This window comes from Monomorium pharaonis, chromosome 11 (genome assembly GCF_013373865.1).
Source record: "Monomorium pharaonis isolate MP-MQ-018 chromosome 11, ASM1337386v2, whole genome shotgun sequence".
NCBI lineage: Eukaryota > Metazoa > Arthropoda > Insecta > Hymenoptera > Formicidae > Monomorium > Monomorium pharaonis.
Genome location: NC_050477.1, coordinates 3,088,603 through 3,112,589, shown reverse-complemented (window position 1 = coordinate 3,112,589; position 23,987 = coordinate 3,088,603). Strand labels below are relative to the sequence as shown.

Genomic DNA, 23,987 nt, shown 5'->3' with positions numbered 1-23,987 from the left:
CACCAACGCGAGTTAATCTAATCGGTCGATTATTTTGGGTTATTCTATTGGAATTGACCAATCGCATTTGTTAATTTTATTTAAGACAAATACGATTGGTCAATTCCAATGGAATAATCTAACATAATCGACTGATTAGATTAATTCGCGTTGGTGAAACCGGGCCTAAAGCTACAGATGCAATTTAAAAGAATTTTTCTAGTAGAAAATGTCCCTAGCATGACTAGTAACAAAAAAATAAATTCGCAGTTTGCCGCTGTTCCACAGAGAAGAGAGAATACTCGAAAGAATCTCGATTCGTTGGCTGTCGCTGACATTGACAGTAATCGTCTGGTCTGGGTTCTGTGTGTATATCGTGTTTAAATGACGAGCTTGAAATTGTAAATTGTACCCGTGGAGAGCCATGATATCGCGCGCGGAAAACATTGTGCACGCAGAGGAGAAATGAGTCGAATCACGTCGTGACGTTTCAAGGGATTTTCGTGCTCGACTCGAATAACGCTCGAGGTTAACTTCCGCCGGGGACCCGCGTATCCAAATGGTCACAATCTCGCGTTATAACCTACGCCGTAGGTATATGCAATCCTAACATCAGCTGATGAATTCGATGTAACTGCGCGCACGACAGCCGGATTTTCAAATATTTCGTTTCCCACGACTCACCGGACAGGAAACGTCGCGATGGCAGACCTCGCCTTGGGGGAGCTCAGCGGCGATCAAACCGAGAAAGTACTACAGTTTCAGGTACGCTCGTACTATCCTTATCTTAAGGTCACGCGCTTCACTTTCTTACGATATATACCATTAATTACGGACACATAATAATCATCTCACCTCCGGTAATAATCAGGATCTTACCGGCATTGAAGATCTCTCTGTATGCAGAGACGTTTTGCAGAGGCACAACTGGAACTTGGAAGTGGCAGTTCAGGTATCATACATTATTATTTTTATACATCGTCCAGTTTACTTTTGCTGAATTTCACAATTCTGATTTTTACAATGTAACGAAAATGACCCAAAATAAATAATCAAATAAAGCTATAGTCTTGTTATCTGCAGTGGTATATTTGTTTACTATCAATTTAATTTATTATTAATGGATGTCTTATGTAAGTGCCACAACCAAGTATACAAAGCTTCGATTTATATCATTCAAAATACTTTTGTGTTACAGGAGCAATTAAATTTATACGAAGGTAGACCATCTATGTACGCACAGGACTCACGTGCCCGCCCACCCCAGGTCGTAGATGACAGTAGTTCAAGAATTTATTTTAGTTACCCTGGAAGCTCCGGGGGAGGCGGTGGCCTCTTATCCTATATTTTTTCAATGTGTTACAATCTAGTGAGCAGTATATTACAACTGCTTTTTGCAATATTTAAGAGAAACGTTAGACCTGGTAAGTATCATAAAATAGCAAATCATGTTCTATTACAAATAAATTTTTTTCTTAAAAGATTCAGCAAAGATTTATATAGAATATCCTATGATTACATTTAAAATAAATTTTTAAAAGCAAAATTTTTTTGTCTATTTAGATTCAATTACAATCTTATAGGCTAATCTTGTAATCAGAAATCTACTGATTACAAATTGATTAAAATTAATCTCGATAATTCAAGAGTTTGATAATTATTTTATCTGTGATCACATACGTATAACTTTATTATTTATACACTAATTGAAGCAAATAAATATTTTTCAAGTGTCCTCTGATCCAGTGGAAGATGTAGTCAACTTTATTAGAGCTTATGAGGAACGTTATGGTAACACTCATCCAGTATTTTATCAAGGCTCCTACAGCCAAGCTCTTTCGGACGCAAAACAAGAATTAAGATTTTTATTGGTATATCTGCATAAAGATGAAGCACAGGAGGTCGACCAATGGTGCAGGTAATCCTAGAATTGGCGATTACTTTTTTTTTTTATTAATAGAGCATGTATACAAAATGTAATATGATGAGAAATGCATGGTCTTTTCAGAAATACATTATGTGATCTAGAAGTGATACGATATATAAATACGCATACTTTATTCTGGGCATGTAACGTTAAATCTGGAGAAGGTTACAAAGTTGCGGAAGCACTTAAATCAGGTTCATATCCCTTCTTAGCGTTTATCGTATTAAAGGACAATAGAATGACAATAGTCGGTCGGTAGGTAAAACTAATTTGCATATTTTGGAACAAACATTTGTGTATCTTTTTGATTCGTGATTTAATTAACATAAATTTATTCTTTTTTCTTACAGATTGGAAGGCGCACCATCTCCCGCTGATTTAATGTCACGGTTGCAAACTATCATAGATCGTAATGAAATTAATTTGATCCAAGCACGTCGAGACAGGTATTTAGAATATTTCGATCTTTTGAGAATCTGAAATATGAAAATTGAAAAAAGTAAATGTCTTTTTAATTGGTATTTTAGGGCAGAACGTAGCGCAGCACAATCGCTTCGGCAGCAACAAGATCGCGCTTACGAGGAGTCATTACGTGCGGACCAGGAAAAAGATCGTAGAAGAGAGGAGGAACGAAGAGCACGTGCAGAGCAAGAGGCCCGAGAGAAGGAAGAGTTAAACGCTCAAGAGCAGGAAATTCAACGTATACGTATTGAAAAAGAATTGACTATTAGCAAAGTGCCTCTCGAGCCAGAACCATCTAATCCTAATGCGTGTCATCTTCAAATTAAGTTTGGAGAAAGAACGATGAAGAGAAGATTTCTTATGACTAATACAGTCAAGGTAATTGCGAGTATAAACATGAATTAAAAATATTCTTAACTAGTACATTATATGAAAGATTTACACAAGCAAAAAATTTTTTAATGACATTTATACACGTGCAATTACATCTATTATTGCAGGAATTATTCATTTATTATTATTAACTTTGAAAATAAAAATACTTTTTCCCTTTGTTTCAGGACGTTTATCATTGGATATTCAGCCAACCGGATTCTCCAGCGAGTTTCGAGATAACAACGAGCTATCCCAAAAGAGTCCTCTATCCTTGCAGAGATATCTTGACTTTGTTGGATGCCGGTTTAACTCACAGAGAGGTCCTTCATGTCAACGATCTAGACGACTAATAACGATTATTTCGATATGACATTCTTCAAGTTTTGGTATCATTCCACAGAAAAAATGATACTGTTATGAAAGACAATGAAAGAGACATAAGTTCATGCAGCATAAACACACACACACACACACACACACACACACGCATTTGATACATTCTAGTACTTTATGTGAGGTATACTTTATTGAATGAAAAATATAATTATACGAAATATACCAAAAAAATAGGAATCAAAAAAAGGGGGCAAAAAGGTTTATAAATGCAGCTTATTTAAATTAACAATCAGTACTTTGACCATCGCATTTACTGATAAATGCATTTTGTGTAGTAAAAAATGAAATAATAGATAGGAATGTATTAAAATTTTTTGAGTAACAAAATAATCTCACAAAAAATTTGTACAACAAGCTATTTCTTTTATATCTCTTCCGACACCAAAAAATTGGTGTCAATAAGAACAATGATATATTATGCATTACGAGTGAGTTTCGACGCTTGAACAATTTCATGTGATCAGATCACTCACTATAACATTGTCCACATATTTCCCTCTATACGAAATTTGATATAATAAAAAATGTGTAAGAGGGAACCAAAACATTTTCTTCTATGTATGTTTATTATGTGATCCGTTCCTTCTCGCTAGCAGGTGCGTTTATTTAATACTTTCGTGATACAAAATAATAATTTCAAGAAAATAAATTCCATGAATTCTACGTATAGATTCTAATACAAAAAATTTTTGTGACTGATTATTTTTATTAATATTGTATTCAATAGTACTTACACAACCTTTTGATTTAACAAGAAAATGTGTAATACGCCTAATTTGTACATTTGATATGTCTGATGCGAAAGAAACATTAAATTTTATCGGTTATCAACCAGTATAGTCATATCTATTTATAGAACAACAGCAACATCATCTGTTTCGCAATTTTATGCAATTGTTTCCTCTTGTAGCTGAATCTATATTTTTTTTATGCTGCTGTGTGTGTGTGTGTGCGTGTGTGCGCGTATGCGTGTGTATGTAAAGGATATATTTCAGTTCTAACCACAATTTCCCCATTAAAAGATTTAGTTTTTTCAATTTTATATACTGTACATTTAACTAAATTATGTACAAACTCATCCATTTTATTATATGAAAGCACCTTGATGTATTTACAATAAGTGAGCATAAATAATTGCGGAAAATTAAAAGAACAGATATTCCGTATTCCCTTAGCGATATTTATCAGTATTTGAGTTGATAAATATTGCACAATTATTAAAGTATCAAATTAATATTATTTCATAAATAATTATATGAAATGATTTGTTTTTGATAATAATAATTTAAGATACCGATTGATTTTATTAATGCAATATTTTAATATAATAAAACACCAAGATGCATATCGCACGTTGACGAGGTACAAAATACTGCTATTAGGAAGAAACCGTATCCAGATTGATATTCTATTTTGGATGCGTTTTAGATTTCGGCAAAACTTTTGCCCTCTCTTTGGAATATTGTGCGTGACTGTAAGCGCGCAAGGTGTTGTACACTTTGTTGTTTAGTTTAACATCAAAACCGCCTGTGTCTCCTGTGTCAATTCCTGGTGGGAATTGTAATACTCGACAGGCGTTAATCCTGGAAGACATTAACATGTCATGCTTCGTAACAATCTGAGAATTTTTTCCCACCTTCTTGTAACCGCAACGTGGTATCGAGGCATATTCTTTCTCTATGCTCTGGAAAAAAAACAATGCATTAGCATATTTAATAATAAGCAATGCTTATTATATGGGAATACATTGTTGTTAATGATATAAATAATTTCTTAATCCATGCAATATTTAATTTACATATATTAAAACATCTTATAAGTTACATATGTTCTTTCATGGCACTTACGACAAAACGATCAAAATCCCTGTTATTATCATCCATGCTGGAATCTGTGTAATCTTCATCTTTGATATCGTATAAAGAACTACGGTAATTACTGTACGAGATGCTCACTGAAATAAGAGAATAATTTTAACTAGCTATACAGACAGGGCATTAAGGGTTTATTACCTTTTGAATCACGATTAAACTTCTCTTCTGTACGCTTCAACATCGTGTCATATTCACGATTAAATTGAGTTTGTAACAAATTTGCTATAACTTCATCGTTGTCAGTGTCACTCGCGTCATACGTTTCTCCAATCTTTTTGTCTGCTTCACAGATGTTCTCGTGAAAGTATTTCTTCCACTCCCTGGCAATACAGAAATGACTTCAGACAGAGAAATGATATTAAGATGAAGTTCCAGTGCTTTCATATTAATTTGGAATGTTTTCAGTGATACTTTTATGATATATAATCAAGGTTTTCCTTTCTCATGCATATTTATTTGGGGATATCAAGTTCTCACATTACAACATTTAAACTCGGCACAAATTAAATCGACAGCTGAGAATTTTGTAAAGTCACTTACAGAGAAGTTTTCAAAGAAGGTAACAAGACTATTGTCGCACACAATATTTACCTCTCTTGCATACTCGCGGCCAATTGTTCCGCCGTGATATCCAGTAGATTCGCCGGACTCTCCAGAGGTTGTATTGTTGCCCACACTTTCGGAGTTGCCATTACTTCGTAATTATTGTAATTGTATCCGGAATGAATTGAAGTTGTGCAACACGAGCACGATGTTGCGCGTACAGAAATTGAAGCGAGATAGATACGACTTTCAAAAAAATATTCCCCCTTATTCAAAACACCTTTCTTCTTGTTCCGCAAATGTTACACGGAACGTGATGGACCTGTGCAAACCTGTGTTACGATTCCAATTTCCAATCCGAGCCCGAGCACTCACGCAAGTCACGCACACATCGCTCCGTCTATCCGTGAGTCGTCGCACGCTCGCTCGGCTATGACGTAGCCTACATGACCCACGTTCGGCCGAATTGGCACTATTCGGGCCGATGAAACTTGTATGGATTTCTTCGGAAGCTCGGCTAATCGCGATCAAACTCTATATATTGACGACTCGTAAAAACAGTCTCTGAATAAATTTCCGTGATTATCAAAAGTGAGTTCGGATGTTATATAACTGAAAAGTACCGATATTGTAATCAATAAAAAAGTACATTTTAACATTCCAAGAATCACTATTTCCAAAAATTTGAGAAGTAATTTAAAAAATACTGTACCTTGTACGCGCTGATTTTATCTTCATCGAAAAATGTATCTGTTTTCTAGAATTATTCAATACATTATCTAAAATAGTTTTTTTAGACAATGTATTGAATAATTCTAAAATAATAACACATACTACAAACTATACTCTCGAGGGTAAACAAATACACGTATCCAATATTCTAATTATTATTAATTTATTCCAGTAGATCTAGTACATACACAAACGATTCTTTTTTTTTCTTTTTAATAATATTCCATTCACTTCATCCGCTTTTCTTCAAATCGTTCTTCGAATTTCATAGCTAAATTCTAAACGGATCTTGAAAACTCAAGTATGTAAAAAGCAGTGATTTGGCGAGTTTGTTAACGAAACATTAAAATAATTTTGGTTTCTGATTTGGGTACAAAAGACTGAACAATACGCATATGCTTACTTAAGATCGTCTTGTTACGATTGCAGTAGTTCACCTCTAGTAATGCATGGGCATAATGTCTCATAATTTACAAATCTAATGTGTGAATTGTAATCACTAGGTGATTTCTCATAAAGATAATGATCATGTACAAAGATATATTAACGATGTCATATATGTATACATAGAGTAAAAACAGCTATCTATATTCATTTTTAAATGCATTTTTGCCTCTTATTTATTTTTAAAAATGATAAAAGAAAGTTTACTGTCTCACTAGATAATTATTAATTTCCTGTTTCAAGTAATAAGAAATCCACTCAAAAATGAAGAAAAAGTTAAAAAAAAATCTATCTTAGGAGTGACCCGCATTTTTCCTTGTCAAAAGTTTATGCGATCTTTTCCAATATTTTAACATTTAAATGAAAAACAATAGAGATAAGTATAAGAAAAAAATACTTATCGTCTTGAAATTCAATCCATGCATTACGATAAGTGTATCATGCAGTAAGAGTTTCTTAGCTACATTGTCCGAATGTCAGTCTTGGCGCATGAAGTAATTGCCATTGTTCACCATAGTAAACATACAATTCAAAATGAACCACAGGCCTTAAAGTATCGTGGATATTCTAAAAGTTTACCGCTTGCGTGTAACCTATTGTCGCAAATTTCGTGAATAAATTACAAGTAATAAACTGGAAATACAGCACCTTAATAGTGATGACATATGGAAAAACTCGACATTATGAACTAAAAGGTCTTAAATAGACTTAAGTAAATAACGTACTCGATTTACTACGTGTAATACATTAAGAGCTAAAAGGATGTGAATCACCCTTTAAAAAACCCTTAAAAAAAACTTACGAAAATAATCTATGCCGTTACTTATAAAGAACGCATGTATAAATACAGAGAATGTGAAACCGACTCTAGATGCCGAATGTACACGTAATAAATACAGAAGTAATGTAACTCGATTTGTAAAATATTACGTCTTCACCTGGAAACATTATCATATCCTTTTTCTAGAAAAATTCAGCTAAAAACTGCAATTTACGAAAAATAATGTTACAGCGCAAACGATTCTCGCGAGACAGTTCAATTTGCGCTATTTTGAGTTCTTGTTTGAGCCACTGTGTTCCAACTTCATTCATGCTGTAAAAAACAATATCTCATTACACATCAAAACTTAATAAAATAATAAACGATGTCATTGCAAACTATGACCATCACAAACACGCGCACGCACCCCCCCCCCTCTCTCTCTCTCTCTCTCTCTCTCTCTCTCTCTCTCATTATGTTATCACGAACCTGTAAAACCTTGCGGTGGTTGCCCCGGAACTGAGTATTGTGGTCTAAAATTCCCGAAATTAACAGCGCCTGCAAAAGTAGCTGGCAATTGTCCTCCGGAAAAGCCAGCCGGAAATTGCTGAGCTAGTAATGCAGCTTGTCCAGTTTGAGAACTAGTGCCACCAGGTGCAGTAGCGGCCAGACGACTTAGTATCGACCTTTCCGACATCTGAAGTCTCTGAGCGACTGGTGGGATGCGGGCCAGGGTTGCTGGCAAACGACTCACGTCTGATTTCATATCAGACAATAACTCTTCCAATTGATTTAACACCTATACAAAAGAACATATATACATTTAGATCATCATTGCAACGCGATAAATATTATTTACAATGGAACAGTTGGATTCAGTTGAACTGACCTTATGCAACACCGCATTTGCAGGTTTATTACCAGCGAGACTCTCTTTGCTAAGATGTTGATGTGATTCAGCAAGACATTCAACCTCAGCGAATCGTGCATTAAGACTCATTGCAGGATGATTAGGATCCTGTGTGAGATTCAAGTAGGCAGCGCGCCTCAATTGCTCTTCGATTACTAAAGCTTGTTCCAAAAGCTTAAAACGCCTTGCTAAGAACTTGTTCTTTATCTCCAAAAAGTTGCCCTTTCCCATATCCATCTTGAATGGTTCATTGATGATTGCAAATCTATAATTGTTATAATAAGCGTAATAATTTAATGTGAGTAGAAACAAAATAATTTTTAAGAATTGATAATTAACTTTGTCACATTATCATTAACTTAAATACTTGTAGCTCTAAGAAGATAATAGTATTATTATTAAGAACTATTTATTAAGAAAAGCTTTCATTACCGAATATCATTTTGAATATCCTGCCAGCGTCCATAACCATGTGTAACAATACCAGCCAAGAGCCAATAATCGTGTCGGCGATGCCAGATATCGTACTCGCGACCTGGTACAGCAGCCTTTTCTTCATTCAACCAAAGCGTGTGTAATTCCGTAAAACCACCGTCGGCTATATTAAACATGAATTTACGCTTAGGCTTAATTACTTCTGGATCAGAGTCCTTGACATCCTTTTCTTTGTTATCTTTCTCCTAAAAAAGAAAGTAATATAAGTTAAGCTGACAAAATGCAAACAATTTTACACTCACGTACTAGTACGTACTTCTCGCTTTTCAACTTCTTCTTCGTCATCCTTCACAATAACAACATCTTCTTCCAGTTCAGATTTCTTAGTCTCGTTACTCTCCACTTTATCATCATGTTTCGCTACAGTTTTTTCATCTTTTATGTCGGATTTGTCCTTCTCTTTTTCAACGGACTCAGTTTCAGCATCTTTTTCTTCCTTTTTAGAGTCCTCTTTCTCCTTATCTTTCTCGGAACTCACTTCTTCCTCTTCTTTAGAACTCTTCGGCTCTTCCTTTGAGTCTTTCGTATCACCACTCTAAAAATAAAAAAAAAATAAAAAAAACTATAATTATCTGTTAATACATCTTTATAAAAACGGAACCTTAAAGCTTCATATTTTCGTGTTAAGTAATGATCTCGCGACAGAATTAACTATGATAATATCAACCTCTTTGTCCTTTGATTCTTCTTTAACTTCCTTAACTTCAGATGCATCAGAATTCGCTTTGTTGGTTTCGTTACCCGCACCAGAGATAGAAGTAGGAGTTGGTGTAGCAGCAGGGCTAGGACTGGGGGCATTTGAAGTAGCTGGGGTAGCACTAGTGCTACTAGTACCTGTTGCTGCATCTCCAACTCCATCTCCGACTTTGACGGGCTCTACTGGTTTGCGTATCATTTCTGGCATTGAATAATAGCCGTTAATATGTTCAAATTCTTGCACCTGTAACAGCACATGTATCTTGTATTTTAAATATTCTTGGTTTATGACATTAGAGTGAAAAGAGAGTAATTATATATATATATATATATATATATATATATATATATATATATAACTTAAGAACTCTTACCTTCTTCCTAATCAAAGACATAACGCCGATTCTCGTTAATACATGTTGCCGACTGAGACCTTCTCGTGGAACACCATCAGCAAATGTTTCAGCATTGTCGGCACCTGGTTCGCAAAGATGTCGCATAAAGAGAGAAACATAGGCTTTAAAGTTTTTCTCAGACTTGCCACGTAAGTCACGCACCAACCTGAATAATTTCAGAGTAAAAGAACGTGTTATATAATAAAAATATAAAAACTGTGAAATATTTCTAGTTGTAATGCTATAATGTATTTTTATTATATAAATATAAAAAACTAAACAAGACAATTTAAAAAAATATATATATTAGAAAATGACTTACCATTGAGAGTTAAATGCATCTTGAGGTGGCATTCCATAACGCATAATTGCATTGAGGAATGCCTTCCGTTGTCTAGCATTAAAACCTAATACCTGTAAAAAAATGTGTGTAAGTAAAAGACACAAGTTTTTTTAATTTAACTCTTATATCAAGTAAAAATTATTTTGATGTAGCATTTTACTGGGTCATAATTATGTTCAAATTTAATATTTGAAAATATATAAATAAAAAATATATATGGTACATTACATTTTTCTTAAATAAATACCAACCTCGATATTTCCATTTACTCTAGCAAGTAAAGGTGGCAAAGGTCTATCCTTTTCATCGCGTCTCTCTAATCTTCGTCTACTTCTGCGAGACAACAAGTCGCCATCACCCTTCTCATCGAAATCATCATCCTCCTTGTCATCATCACTGGGCGCGCTAAAGTCACTATTATAATCCGACAAATTTTCCTGCCATGGTTGGTCGTCTCTTGCACCTTGATCACCGGTTACACCACCATCCGTATAATTAACTTGTTTTCTTACTCGTTTTCCTATGATTAATTGGATATGCATGAAAATACATGTATATGTGAATATTAAGACTTTTTCAAATATACCTCTTTAACATATATTAACATATACATAAAAATGCAAACGAACCTTTTCCAAGTGTTCTAGCTATATCTTCCTGTTGCTGCTCGTAATGATGTCTAAGCAGTTTGATCCAATACGCCGGATCTGTGTTCTCTGCTTCTTGCTTAATTATCTCTGTATCTGCTTCTTCCTCTGTTTCACCTTCTTTTGTTACGTACGAGGCAACTTTGAAGGAACTTAAGTACTCGTTAGCCCAATTCTCCTTCTGCTCGATGCCCTCTTTACTTCTGTCTAATAATTCGGCGACAGCCTTGTCATCATAATGTATAGCTTCGTCTTCCTTACCCTCTTCTTCCTTGAATAATTCTTCCGTACCTAAAAATAAATTTTTTGCATTAAATTTATTGCTATTATATTAAGATAAATTGTTGGAACAGTATTGCTTAGCAGTAATAATTTTAATAATCAGTCTGTTTTATTATTAGCTTATTGATCAATTGCAGTCGTGCGTGAAACTTACCAAAACGTAAAATATCATCAAGCTCCTGTTTACTAAAATTGGCGCCTTTGCCGCCCATGCCTGGTCGCACAACCAAATGAGTGAGCATCATTTTGCGCTTAGCTACTTGCGTAACTCTTTCTTCTACAGAATTACGCGTGACGAATCGATAGATCATAACTTTATTAGCTTGACCTATCCTATGAGCTCTACTAAACGCTTGAATATCGTTATGTGGATTCCAATCAGAATCGTAAATAATCACAGTATCTGCGGTTGCTAAGTTGATACCTAAACCACCAGCGCGTGTAGAAAGTAAAAAGACGAATTGTTGTGCACCTGTAAATGAATTTTTAGTTAAGAAAAAGATAAAGGACTTTTTTCTTTCTTTGCGTTTTATTACATAGTAGAATCAAAAATAAAAATCCATGTAGCTTATTTTCAAAGTTCTTATTTAAAAATAAAAAAGAATATAATCTTGCAGAATAAAAAATAATATGAATATAGAATAAGCTTGAAAATACTTGCCAGGGGCGTTAAATCTATCGATAGCTTCTTGACGCTGCGCACCCGTTATATTACCATCTATTCTTTCGTATTTGTATCCTTCACCTTCCAAATAATCTTCAAGAATATCTAACATCTTAGTCATTTGAGAGAATATAAGAACTCGATGTCCATCATCTCGAAGTTTTTTGAGCATCTTACTCAATAGAACCAATTTGCCTGCTGCTTTAATTAGAGCTGATGTCTCATAACTCCCGTTTGGTCCGGTTGGTGCTTCCTGCGATGCAGCAGGAAACAAGTACGGGTGATTGCAGCATTTTTTGAGATCCATCATTATATTTAACAACGATACTTGCTGACCACCTCCTTTCGGATTAAGAGCTTCAAAATTCCTCGTTAATATATATTTGTAATACTTTTTCTGCATTGGTGATAATTCAACGCGCACAATAAATTCAGATTTGCTAGGCATGTTCTATAAAAAAAAGAAATTGCTCGTGTTATTAAATACTAACAAAAAGTTATAATGTTTAAAGATGTAATCTTTTTTACTAAAACATTTATTATTAAATGATTTAAATTGTAAAATTTCATCGTAGTAATATAATCTATGTAAAAATAACAACCTTCAATACATCAGCTTTTAATCTCCTCAACATATGCGGACCAAGCATTTCATGCAGCTTTTTAACTTGTTCTTCCTTTGAAATATCCGCAAATTCATTTTGGAACGCTGCTAGATCATTGAATTTATCGCGACATAAGAAATTCAACAAGTGAAACAGTTCCTCCAAGTTATTTTGTAGTGGGGTACCAGTTAGCAAAAGTTTATATGCAATATTGTAAGAAGCTAATAATCTAAAGAATTTCGATTGGTTCGATTTCAATCTGTGAGCTTCATCCACGACTAAAACAGCCCAATCAATGGAGCCTAAACATGCCGAATCTATCGAGATAAGTTCATAACTCGTAAGCAAAACGTTAAACTTGATCGAGGATGATCGGATTTTGGAGGCGCGTCCGCTACGCACGGCACCTTCTTCGAATGATAATTCATTTTCACGAATTACGATACGGCTATCCTTGTCACCTAAATAAAAACAAGATATTTTACTATTAATGTGTATCTATCTTCTAACTGTCGAAAAAATGGTAATATATAAAAGATGATACCAACCCACATAAGTAACACAATAGAAGTCAGGTGCCCAGGTTTCGAATTCACGTTCCCAATTGATGATAGTAGACAAGGGAACAGAAACTAAAAAGGGCCCTTTGCAATGGCCTTCTTTATATAGGGAATATAAGAATGTTATAGTTTGAATAGTTTTTCCTAAACCCATCTCGTCGGCTAAAATTGTGTCTATGCCTTGACCCCACGAGTATCTCAACCAATTCAAACCCTATAAAATTATAAAATTGTTATATATATAAACGTGTATAAACGTGCAAATAAAAAATCCAAGAAAAGTAGATTTTTAATCTGTCGAAACTTACTTCCAATTGATAATGATGCAATTGCATTCCGGTTTGATCCAAATATTCCGGCTGCCTCTCGTATTTTTTTTTGAGATCCGTCGTAGGTTTATCCGGCGGTGGCGTATACCGTTTAGGAGTCCTCTCCTCATCATCAATCAACTCGCGCGTTTTTGATTTCTTGCCTTTACCTGAATTACATTTTTTTTTCTTTTACAAGAGTACAAAGCATTTTACGTGATTAACGAAATTGAATCAAACATTTCTCTCACCTTTTTTACCTTTACGCGACGAACTGACATCGCAACAATTCGCGGCTCTGAGATCTAGATAATATTCTATGGCTTGCTTCAAGCCAGGAATATCCTCATGTTCGTCTTCCCATGTTGCCTGATCATAACCAAGTTCTCTCCACTTCACAAGATATGTGGCTCTGCCATCTCTTTGCAACCGATGATTGATCACCCTGTGAACCACTAGCCATTCTGGGCGTACACCATAACGATAGAAACGTTCTTCCAAATTATACTCATCCCTGTTAGTTGCACCATCTTGCTCTTTAAGACGCTTTACACGAGTATCACTTTCATCCAATGGTTCTTCCAACTTTGGTGGTTCATCCATATCATATTTACGATAATAATTCCTAATTACATAAAAGTTATGTATCACATACACATATATGCACAGTACATATAAATATATAATTACGCGAATAATGTCATTATTGAAAAGATTTCTACCTGTACATAAGAGGATGAAAAACGTCAAGTTGTAACTCTGTAATCCAATCGCAATGCCAATAGGACATATCCGCCCACTTAACAAAGAATTCACGCATTTTTCTTTGCTTAGGTGCAGCTTTGCTCGTGGAAGGTTCCTCGGATGGAGTGTCGGAACACTCTTTCCATTTCCAGGTTAATATTTTAGCCACTAAAATAGAAATTTGAATACTAAGATAAACTAATATTTATGTAACCTTAAACATTTTAATCATTTCCACTGTTTAATACTACGAGTTAAATACGATACAAAAGTATAGAAGAGACATATCATATCGACAATGGCATACCTCGTCCTCTTAATGGTGGACAAGAGCATCTAGGACATTTCCAATCACCATCAGGAATCTCCGATAAAGGAGGATTCAGACAGTGCGTGTGATACGCGCTGGTACAACTATCGCAGCATAGTAACTCTCCGCCATCCTTGCACACTCTACAGAATTCCATATGTTCATCATCATCTTCTGCTGCGCCTGACAATGTAAATATAATTTATAAATTGTCGCTCACTGAACGATAAGCAAATTCGTTTTAGAAAGGAATAAGGAAAATTAGGTCGGTATGGGAGGACGTGGGTACCTGCAATACCTTCTCCTTCACAATGAGCACAGCTCCATTTTCCTTCGGGTGTCTCCTCCATTTCAGGCTCTAAGCATACTAAATGATATGCTCTCGGACATGTGTCACACAATATAATCTCGCCGCCTTGTTGACATACTTCACAGTAATCTTGATGGTCAGTCTATAGAAAGCAACAAAAAGAAACAAACCAGAAAATAATTATTCTATTTTAATCAAAATAATTTACATGATAATAAAAGATGTATGAATAAAATCAAGACATAATAATTAAGCATACTTAAAACATGTTGCATGAGATGCAACTTTATACGGCTTTAAATATATTGTAAGAAGAAAAAAGATTTATAATTATTTTGAGGCAGAGTCAGACAACGTAGCATATGCGTTCTTGAAGTTCTCTAAATATCCACTTGCATAAATATAATATAATGTAATATCGCCAACCCATAAATTTTGCATATACCAGAAAAATTATGCCCTTTTTAACTAAATTAAAAAATTTGCTCCGTTAACAATTATCAAAAAGATAAACCTATATTGAAAAGTTTTATATATAAATATTCAAATAGAAATTATTTAAAAAATTACAGCTGTGATAATAATTAACAAGCATAATGATTAGACATGCGTCGAGTAGCAAATTATAAATAAATCTTCAAGCTTTTAGTATGAGAATTATTACGTGACAGTCCATGATGGCAAGCACGTTTAAAACAACAATGAACGCATAAGCAAATGCTGTTTAACTCTACCTGGAGACCTTCCTCTCCATCCGGAAACTTGGAAGTTGTTTTTGTCTTCTTCTTTTTCTTGGTCTTGTTGCCAATTTTAGTTTTTGCCTTTCTGCGAACTGGTGGTTCAGCCGGCGGTTCTACTCCACCCTCTTCAACGTTGTTTTTGTTACCTTCGGCACCAGGAGTTTCTTCTGCATCAGCCAACATTTGTTCAAACTCCATATCTGAATCAGCCGCAGAACCAGCGGCACTACCTTCTGCTTCTTCATCCTAAATTATTCAAAAACAGATTTAAATAAAAATCCATGCAAAAATTAATTAAAAAACAAAATAACAGTGCACATACCGAACTGCCTCGTTTACGTTTCCCAAGTTTAATCTTAAGTGTTGGTACTTTCGACGCTTTTTTCCCTTTCTTTGCTCTCGAACCTCGCGATTTCCTCTTTCTGTCGCTATCCTCATCATCTTCTTCCTCATCTTCGGCCTCTTGCATAGCACCACTCCGATTTGTCCTAGCGTTTCTACTATCATCATCCACATTTGTGGACGAGACGTCTGCATCTGGTTGCGTAAGCGGATTTAATTCAGAAAAGTCGCGCCATTTGGCTGCCACTAACATCATGAGCTTTGACATTGGAACCTAATCATTTGAAAACATAAATTATTTAAGTACATATAATATTACCAAATAAACAATTGTATTTACTATATTATATAAAGTTATACGTAAAGTTATACTCACCTTTGGATTTTCTTTTGCCAAAAGCGGTCTGACGTGTTGTTGAAATAGCTTGTATGTTGTTAAGTTTTGGAAATCAGTTTCGGTATAATCAATTTGTACGTCCGTCAAGCCAAATGTATTGCACACTTCTTCGATCGTGGGCATGCCTGTTGTGGGTTCCTGGCTCTGAGTGGTCGGTGTGTTATGGCTGGAGGATTTTCTAGATGACGATTTTCTGCTCTTTTTGTTGACTGCATAATCGCTATCCTCACCAGCCGCGTCACCACCTGCTTCACCACCACCACCACCACCACCTCCACCAAAATCACTTTCCTAAAATTTCATATACAATGTTAAAATGAAACATATCAACTGAATTATACAAAGGCAGCAAATATATGCCTGTGCAATAAACAAACATATATGCAATAGAATCCTTACATCTCCAGAATCAGATTTTTTCTTTTTCTTCTTTTTCTTTCCCTTTTTATCTTCACTACGTGCTTTTCGCTTCTTTCCCTTCTTCTTTTTTCGCTCTTCTGGTTCATAATCATCATCTTCTTCCTATAAAAAATAAGTTCATATCTTAAAATTGAGGACATAAAATATTTAAATAAAATATTTAAGTCATTATCAAGATATTACAAAAATAAAAATAGTGTATAGATAATATTCTTACTTATAAATTGTAATATTCTCAAACTTATTAACAATACTATTATAATGTATAACTTACTAGTCTTTGAGATTCTTCAGCATCAGATGATCCATCTACTTGCTGGCCAACGTTTGATATCTGTCCTCCGGTTTCGTCCATGTCATCCTCTCCTAAAAAACATATTAAAATATCAAATTTGTTATTATAAAATATGGTCTTCTCAGTAATTACTATTTGATTGTATTTGATGTATCTCATTCACAATGTCTGTGTACAAAGAATATTTTACAAAGATAAAACAAAGAAATCATTCCATAAAATAATCGCCTCTACAAGCAGCAATAAAATGGAATTGTGCAATAACTTCAACTTTTATTTTTCTTTCACTAAAAAGATTTCTGTATTTACTAATGTCACAATAGCAAAATTATTTTCACACACAACAATGCAATAACTCCTTTTTATATGCAACACTTTATGTACCTTACAAACAACAATTTAAACTTTTTGGCCGAGTAAACCTCCCAATTAGGTTTCGAATAATAATCTGAGAAACAGATTAAACAGTATCGAAATGAAGCTCAAATAAATTCGATTCAACTTTGGTCTAATTTGTCGCTAAGGGGACCATGCGACAACGGCCGAATCAATCGCGCCCCGCGGCGACAAGACGCGCGGCGGTGTATCCTTAATAATGTATACACGACGAGCACGAGCGAGAATCTCGGAAAGATGTATCGACGTGAAGGTGAGAGAGAGGCGTGCGCGCGAGATATCCACGATCGGCGTCGACAACGTCGGCAGCGGCGGCGACGACGGCACCGGAAAAGGCTCACTTCCTCGTGAGAACGAATTTTGAACTAATCAACGTTCCGCGAGTGCCTCATCGCGAGGGTACATCCGCCATTTTCTTTAATAGGGCCATACGTACGCTACATACATTTGACATACGGGCGCGCGTACGCGCGCCGCGCGGCACACACACATACATACACGCGCGCGCGGTCACTCGCCTGTATTTATACGTATATATGTGTGTTTTGCGAACGCATTCGCGCGCGCGTGATGTGTGCGTGTGTGCGCGCGCGCGCGCGTGTGTGTGCGTCGGCACGTTTAATTTTCGCCGGCGTTACAATTCCGCCGAAGGACATTGGATCCGATGGTGAAATCCGTTCACTCACGAACAAACTTTACGCGCCGATGAGGTTAGATGCCGGTTGGGTCGCGCGCGTGTGTGTGTGTGTGTGTCCACCTGCGTGTGCAATACGTGCGTACGTGCGACGCGTGCGTGCATACGTACGTACGTGCACATACAATGACGCGATGGACGTATGTACGTGAAACGCGGATCCATAACTTGGCTTTTTTTTTTCCTTCTTTCGCACGACCGCGCGTTGTAACATGGCGCAAATGCAATTATGCCCCGTCGATTGGGAATTGCCCACTCGGACGGGAAGAGACATCGAACTCTCGACGCGCGGTGCCCGTCGACCTTAGCGAGCGCTTCTATCGCGAGATCGCGGAGATTGGACGGAGATAGCAGCCGGAGTCGGTCATTACCGCGAGTACACACGGGCGTCATGCAACCATGTTAGATTTGCAAATCGACAACCATAGCTGCGTTCGATTTTTGTAACTAACAATGTATGTATCGTGACTCATCTATGAATATGATATATTATAATTACAGTTACACAAGCACGCGTGCGAGACTACGACGGACGTTCTCCGAGTTCTACGAGTGCCACGATAAATCAGAAATCGAGCTTTGCGTGTCGAAAAAGCAAAACCGGGTAAAAACATTCGCGACTAAGGATTTGTACTTTACGTCTGCACTGGGCTGCACTATTGAACTGGTGTAATAAGTTAAAGTAAGACAAGTATAGTTCTCGTTCCAACTTATTGTAATTCAGTAGTGCAGTTCGGTGCAACTATAAAGAACAGATCGTAAATTCGATTCGAGGCTAAAGATCCCCGCAGACAGAACACAGAAGCGGGAAGTGTGCCTCCCCTCCTTTTTTATCCCGTTTCACAACAAAACTCCGATTCTGTACTTTTAACAAGAACGGAATGCGCTGTTAAGTAAACACAGGAGCGATTAAACCGAACGTATCGGAGCGCGCGGCAAGAGAGGGAGACAGACAAAACGCGTAAAACCATGTGCGCGCTCTCCTCTCGATATTGCGACATCCTACCGTTCGTAAAGGGTAACCTATCTTTCTTTTTCGCACACGACGGAAAGATTTTGCAGTTTACGCCGGCGAGGCGCGTTTGACAATCGCGAAGGTTAGAGGCGCGCTGAGACACCGGTTCTTCGGGAAACCGGCGTAGCGGCAGCGTCGGCATCGGCGTCGGCGTCCACATCATTGTCATCGTCGCCGGCGACAGCGGTAGCACGATTGACATGGCAGCCATTGATGCGACCGAAAAGCGCGCGTCCCGCGTGCTGCACTCGGATGACTCCATGCGAATTGTTCCGGTGCCATTCTCACAATCCCTTGTCTCCTTCCCTTTCTCTCTCTCTCTCTCTCTCTCTCTCTCTCTCTCTCTCTCGCTTTTCGCTTAGTTTCTCTCTTTCGCACTCACCTGCGTAGCTCTCGTCCACCTCCTCGTCCGACGCCATTCTCCAGCGGGCCCGCTTCTCGACACCAAGGATGACGAGACACGAGCACGACGAACACGATCACGACACCGTAGCGGTAACGAGACACGGGCGAGACTGGGCGCGCAGTGTCCCGCTCGGCGACGCGGAGACGCGCTCGTTCGCTATCCTCCTTTCGTCTACGTTCACTCGGTTTACCCTGTCTTTCTCGAACGGACGCGCGAAAAACGCAACCAGGGAAGCGCACGCAACGTCAACCTGTTTTCCGCGCGTGGCCTGACTTCGGCGTGCCGAACGTGCCGACGGTGCCGTCACTCGGTAAATACACTCGGACCGCACACATACGCATGTATTATACACGACGAACGCTATTTCGCCGCCGCCGCCGCCGCTACTGTTTCGCCACCGTCGCGCGATTCGTCGTTTCCCCTCGTTCCACTCCCTCCCTCTGCCAACCCTGATGATACCCGCGCGAAGCCACGCGAAGTGCCGCGAAGTTTCTTCTCCTTTCACTCTTTTGCTCCCTACCCCTCCCACCGAATCCCAATTCCCACCACCACGCTTGCACGCCGAACGTCCCTGACAAAGTACAGTTTCTCTCTCTCTCTCTCTCTCTCATCTCTGTCCTTTCTCCCCTCTCCCTTCTCTTTCTTTCTTTAATCTTGTCTATCTTTCTACCTGCCCATTATATACCGTTCATGTTGAATCATTTCGCATTCTCTCATCTTTTCACGCGAATATCATTTTCGAATAGTTTTTGCTTGTCCTCCCAAGATACGGCGCGATTTCGAAATTTAATATGATATAAAGTTTATTCCTTAATTTCTACAAGACCTGTCAATTCGACTAACAGATCGTTTAAAGCAAAATTTCTGCTGCCGAAAACTTTCAATTATTATTAACAAACTAAGATAGATAATTGACGAAATAGTACTGAACTTACTGCAAATTAATTATTTGAAAAAATCGATTAAATTTTTGAATTGTCAATTATAAAACTTGAAACTGAATGTATTATCTTGTTTTCTTTGTTCATTTTCTATAAATTATAATTTACTTTTATAATACTTCTGATTAATAATTTTTTAGTTAAAATAATTTCAATAATTATAGAAACCAGTTTTAAGTTTTGCAATTAGTAATTCATAAATTTAATCGATTGAGTTTAAGGTTAATTAGAGTAAAACTTAACTCTTGTTACCAATTAAATTATAATTTGTAATTTGATCTCACAGTCATTTTCAGTTACTTTTTTATTGGCACCATCGTTTTCTTTTAGGGAAAACAGGATGGGCAATTCAACTGACAATTCTAACCAAACCTTTGAGCTTAGAATATTCGGCCGTAGAGGCCACCACCATACGATTCGTCATCGGCACACAGTGTCGCACACCGACACACGGCGCATTCACAAGATTTTTTGCCGAAAGTAAAACATACAAATCTTCGTAAGAAATGGTAAATAAGTTGAATTGCTAATTAAACCGATGTTGCTCGACAACTCGATTCTGTGAGCATAACGTGCCGCCTACGTTATTCAATGATCACGATATAAATTCATAATTTCGTTTACTAACACCGGTGTTTTTGCCGTGGACGTAAAGGTTATCTCTCCTTCGAAGGCATCCGTTTGCGAGGCATCATTCACACGATTGTAAAATATTACACGATCGTCGAAACGATTCGCGATGACTCATGGAATTTTCCTTGCTCGCGAGAACGCATTAACTATTTTTATGACTGACGAATTGTTTGCCGAATTAATGGTGAACGTGTATGTTGAGTGACGCGTGTTTCTTTCGGTGAGATTTATTGTTCGTCGCAAAGATTGAGCGTTAACAAAATTATATATTAATTTCTATTTAATTATTAATAAGATACACGAACGGCGAGCATTACCCAAATGATTATTTGAAAGAGCAATGATTGTAATTGATGTTGCAATAGTTGCAGAACGTCACATCATGCAGAGCGAGTGTGAAATTAGCTTCGAGATTAGTGCGATCAACGAGATGCTTGAGAGATGGCTCGAGAGAACGTGTACTGTCGTCTACGCTTTCACAGACGTCGGTGGATTTGCTCTATGTACAAACGCAGTTGGTAAGTTCCTTGGCACTGGGATGAACAATGGCGATATAAGCAACAGCACTTCTTGCAGGTTCGACTGTATTCAAATCCGGCACGACGGCCAAGCTTTCTGTCTCAATTTGTCGAGAACATCAGACAGGAGATGCAGAAAAACAAAGAGATGAAGGAGTCATTAAAGAAGTTCAGAGAAGAAGCTGAAAAACTGGAGCAATCGGAGGCGTTGCGAACGGCGCGACAAAAGTTTCAAGCTGTTGAATCTGAGGCTAGCAAAAGTTCAGAAGTGATAAAAGAAAAATTGGACACAATTAAAGAAAAGGTAAAAATTGCAATATCAACTTCTACATATACAGTGACAGCATTGTGCTTACATGATTATAAGAATTTATGTTTAAAAGATGCAAGGAGTCATTGAAGAGGCGAGTAAGTCTGAATTAGGCAAACGTGCTGGTCAATTAGGTGAGGAGATTACGAAATCGGCTAAAGGTGCGGCAGAGACCATTTCCGAGAAGAGCCAAGCACTTGGTAAGACCGGAGCATTTCAAACGATATCGCATACCGCAGAGGCCGTACGGAATGAACTTGATCAACATGGAATTCTAGGTAGATATATTTGGCCGAAGATTGAACAGAGAATAGAAAGCAGGTTAAATTTCATTATTGGTTGATACAGGCAAAGTTTACGTTCCACCTAAAAAGCTAAGAAAGAGGAAAGAAGTACCAATAGAGCCTAGAGATATTACCCCTGACCAAAAAACGACAGGCGTAGAAGTGCACAAGGACTATATGTTTTCCAATGCTTGGCAGAAATTCAAGGTACCTGTTATACATTACTCTACGTAATAAAATTCATACAATGTAAATAAACGGTATTTAATGAATAATAAATGTCTCCATTTAATCGTATCGGATGTTCTTTTAAAGGATAATAATCCATACGTGAATAAGGTAATGGACTGGAAGATAAAATACGACGAATCAAATAATGCCATACTACGCGCTTCCAGATTGCTTACGGATAAGGTTTCGGACATTATAGGAGGATTGTTTCAAAAAACTGAACTGTCAGAGACGCTTACAGAGATCTGTAACCTGGATCCCACTTTCAGTAAAATACAGTTTTTGAAAGATTGTGAAATCGACTTCATCCCGAATATTCTCGAGGCGATGATTAGAGGGGACCTTGAGATCCTAAAAGACTGGTGTCACGAAGGACCTTACAACATAATTGCACAACCACACAAAGAAATAAAGAAGTTAGGCCATTATTCAGATAGTAAAATTTTAGGTACGTATTTACGTACAATTTATTGATTGATTTTTTAATTGCAAAAAGTAAAGAAAGAATATCGATTGCAGATATTGACAATGTGGATCTTGTGATGGGTAAGATGATGGATCAGGGACCGGTTTTAATAATTAGCTTTCAATCTCAACAAATCATGTGTGTGAGAAACTCGAAGAACGAAGTGATCGAGGGAGATCCCGAGAAAGTGATGCGCGTCAATTATGTCTGGGTAATGTGCCGTGATCGAACGGAACTTAATCCTAAGGCTGCATGGCGTTTGCTCGATCTCAGTGCCACCAGTACAGAGCAGTTGGTATGAGAAGTGCGCGAACGAACAAACCAGAAACTGGAGTATTTCGAAAGTTCACGACTAAATGGAATCGTTGTGTAGTGGTGTCATTCATTGCCATTATCATTCGCATTAAAAGTAAGTGACCAAATGTGACAAGAATTTCTTAACAGTTGTGTTAAACCAATCACTGATTCAGCGTCTACAGTGCACAGCGTATTTCCTGTAAATTGAAATGTTTATTTATGTATGCAAGATTTTAGCAACACAATACTTGTATATTTTAATTATACGTGATGTAAGTATATACATGTTGCTAAAATTATCACTTGCAAAATATATTTATAAATCCATCGAAATCACATCGTCCGATATGCTTGCTGTTATTTAAAAAATTTAATTATCAATAACATCTACGTGCGTGTAACAGAAATATCGAATAATAATTATTTGATTGTATTTTATTGTTATGTTTTTATTTATTTTTAGATAAAAATCTTTTACTTTTTTAATGCTAAAATCAACATAATTAAAAAAACTAAATGTTTCTTCTATTATTAAAATACTTTTCAATTATTAAAATACGATAATTCTGTACAGCACGAGATACGATGGATATATTTAATATATTAGTTAAAAATATATTCAAATACATTTGTAATTAAACTGTATATGAATGTATATATGTACAAGCTGATATTAACAAACGGTTACAGTGTACAATGATTAAATTATAAAGAAATGTTGATTATTTTTAAAAGACTACTATTATATACAAGTTTTAAGCTTAGATCGGTTTGGATCGAAACGGAATAAATATCCGACGAACACAAATTATAGTATTACTTTTCTATTTAAAATAAAAAC

General features: G+C 36.7%; 4 protein-coding genes and 1 long non-coding RNA gene across 12 annotated transcripts; 2 read left to right on the top strand and 3 right to left on the bottom strand.

Annotated features, from left to right (window-relative positions):
• The first annotated feature begins 262 nt into the window (after window positions 1-262).
• Window positions 263-3,678, top strand: LOC105834351 (FAS-associated factor 2). Its single transcript, XM_012676767.2, has 8 exons — window positions 263-744; window positions 851-931; window positions 1,178-1,403; window positions 1,711-1,897; window positions 1,988-2,161; window positions 2,257-2,352; window positions 2,434-2,746; window positions 2,929-3,678. Exons 1-8 carry the CDS (start codon window positions 682-684, stop codon window positions 3,091-3,093), a joined length of 1,305 nt encoding a protein of 434 aa, XP_012532221.1. The 5' UTR covers window positions 263-681; the 3' UTR covers window positions 3,094-3,678.
• On the bottom strand, window positions 2,244-3,032 carry LOC118647975. Its single transcript, XR_004965120.1, has 2 exons — window positions 2,911-3,032; window positions 2,244-2,382 (listed from the first exon to the last, which is right to left on the bottom strand). It is a non-coding gene; the product is annotated as an uncharacterized LOC118647975 (long non-coding RNA).
• Window positions 3,679-3,830: 152 nt separating the features above from the next.
• Window positions 3,831-5,945, bottom strand: LOC105834352 (serine/threonine-protein kinase RIO3). The gene is made up of 4 exons (XM_012676768.3): window positions 5,605-5,945; window positions 5,152-5,333; window positions 4,987-5,093; window positions 3,831-4,823 (listed from the first exon to the last, which is right to left on the bottom strand). The coding sequence occupies exons 1-4, from the start codon at window positions 5,703-5,705 to the stop codon at window positions 4,548-4,550; spliced, it is 666 nt and encodes a 221-aa protein (XP_012532222.1). The 5' UTR covers window positions 5,706-5,945; the 3' UTR covers window positions 3,831-4,547.
• A 487-nt stretch (window positions 5,946-6,432) lies between these two features.
• Window positions 6,433-19,940, bottom strand: LOC105834348 (chromodomain-helicase-DNA-binding protein Mi-2 homolog). Of its 8 annotated transcripts, none has more exons than XM_028193666.2 (25): window positions 19,443-19,940; window positions 16,935-17,026; window positions 16,640-16,762; window positions 16,220-16,531; window positions 15,824-16,117; window positions 15,496-15,747; window positions 14,741-14,903; window positions 14,449-14,634; window positions 14,120-14,309; window positions 13,649-14,022; window positions 13,398-13,567; window positions 13,078-13,303; window positions 12,527-12,990; window positions 11,922-12,375; window positions 11,415-11,732; window positions 10,961-11,269; window positions 10,583-10,851; window positions 10,311-10,402; window positions 9,968-10,154; window positions 9,565-9,837; window positions 9,154-9,432; window positions 8,835-9,082; window positions 8,382-8,667; window positions 7,982-8,291; window positions 6,433-7,825 (listed from the first exon to the last, which is right to left on the bottom strand). In XM_028193666.2, exons 1-25 carry the CDS (start codon window positions 19,477-19,479, stop codon window positions 7,821-7,823), a joined length of 5,913 nt encoding a protein of 1,970 aa, XP_028049467.1. In that variant the 5' UTR covers window positions 19,480-19,940; the 3' UTR covers window positions 6,433-7,820. The 8 variants fall into 8 exon arrangements, with proteins under 8 accessions (XP_028049467.1, XP_028049468.1, XP_028049471.1 ...); XM_028193667.2 differs by lacking the exons at window positions 6,433-7,825; window positions 19,443-19,940 and adding exons at window positions 17,340-17,403; window positions 18,545-19,042 and having other exon boundaries at window positions 7,974-8,291; XM_028193670.2 differs by lacking the exons at window positions 6,433-7,825; window positions 19,443-19,940 and adding exons at window positions 17,340-17,403; window positions 18,161-18,410 and having other exon boundaries at window positions 7,974-8,291.
• Window positions 19,941-20,737: 797 nt separating this feature from the next.
• On the top strand, window positions 20,738-23,875 carry LOC105834350 (mitochondrial import inner membrane translocase subunit TIM44). Its single transcript, XM_028193672.2, has 7 exons — window positions 20,738-20,916; window positions 21,406-21,558; window positions 21,617-21,862; window positions 21,942-22,146; window positions 22,217-22,359; window positions 22,468-22,831; window positions 22,903-23,875. Exons 1-7 carry the CDS (start codon window positions 20,914-20,916, stop codon window positions 23,148-23,150), a joined length of 1,362 nt encoding a protein of 453 aa, XP_028049473.1. The 5' UTR covers window positions 20,738-20,913; the 3' UTR covers window positions 23,151-23,875.
• Window positions 23,876-23,987: the final 112 nt, after the last annotated feature.

Coding starts and splice junctions, on each gene's coding strand:
- LOC105834351 (XM_012676767.2), top strand. CDS start 682: ATGGCAGACCTCGCCTTGGGGGAGCTCAGCGGCGATCAAACCGAGAAA. Junction 932..1,177: donor ACTTGGAAGTGGCAGTTCAG/GTATCATACATT, acceptor TTTGTGTTACAG/GAGCAATTAAATTTATACGA. Junction 1,898..1,987: donor GAGGTCGACCAATGGTGCAG/GTAATCCTAGAA, acceptor TGGTCTTTTCAG/AAATACATTATGTGATCTAG.
- LOC105834352 (XM_012676768.3), bottom strand. CDS start 5,705: ATGGCAACTCCGAAAGTGTGGGCAACAATACAACCTCTGGAGAGTCCG. Junction 5,094..5,151: donor GTTTAATCGTGATTCAAAAG/GTAATAAACCCT, acceptor CTCTTATTTCAG/TGAGCATCTCGTACAGTAAT. Junction 4,824..4,986: donor GGGATTTTGATCGTTTTGTC/GTAAGTGCCATG, acceptor TTTTTTTTCCAG/AGCATAGAGAAAGAATATGC.
- LOC105834348 (XM_012676759.3), bottom strand. CDS start 19,479: ATGGCGTCGGACGAGGAGGTGGACGAGAGCTACGCAG. Junction 14,635..14,740: donor TGAAGGAGAAGGTATTGCAG/GTACCCACGTCC, acceptor TTACATTGTCAG/GCGCAGCAGAAGATGATGAT. Junction 11,270..11,414: donor TGATGATATTTTACGTTTTG/GTAAGTTTCACG, acceptor ATTTATTTTTAG/GTACGGAAGAATTATTCAAG.
- LOC105834350 (XM_028193672.2), top strand. Junction 21,863..21,941: donor TGGACACAATTAAAGAAAAG/GTAAAAATTGCA, acceptor TATGTTTAAAAG/ATGCAAGGAGTCATTGAAGA. Junction 22,147..22,216: donor TGATCAACATGGAATTCTAG/GTAGATATATTT, acceptor TGGTTGATACAG/GCAAAGTTTACGTTCCACCT.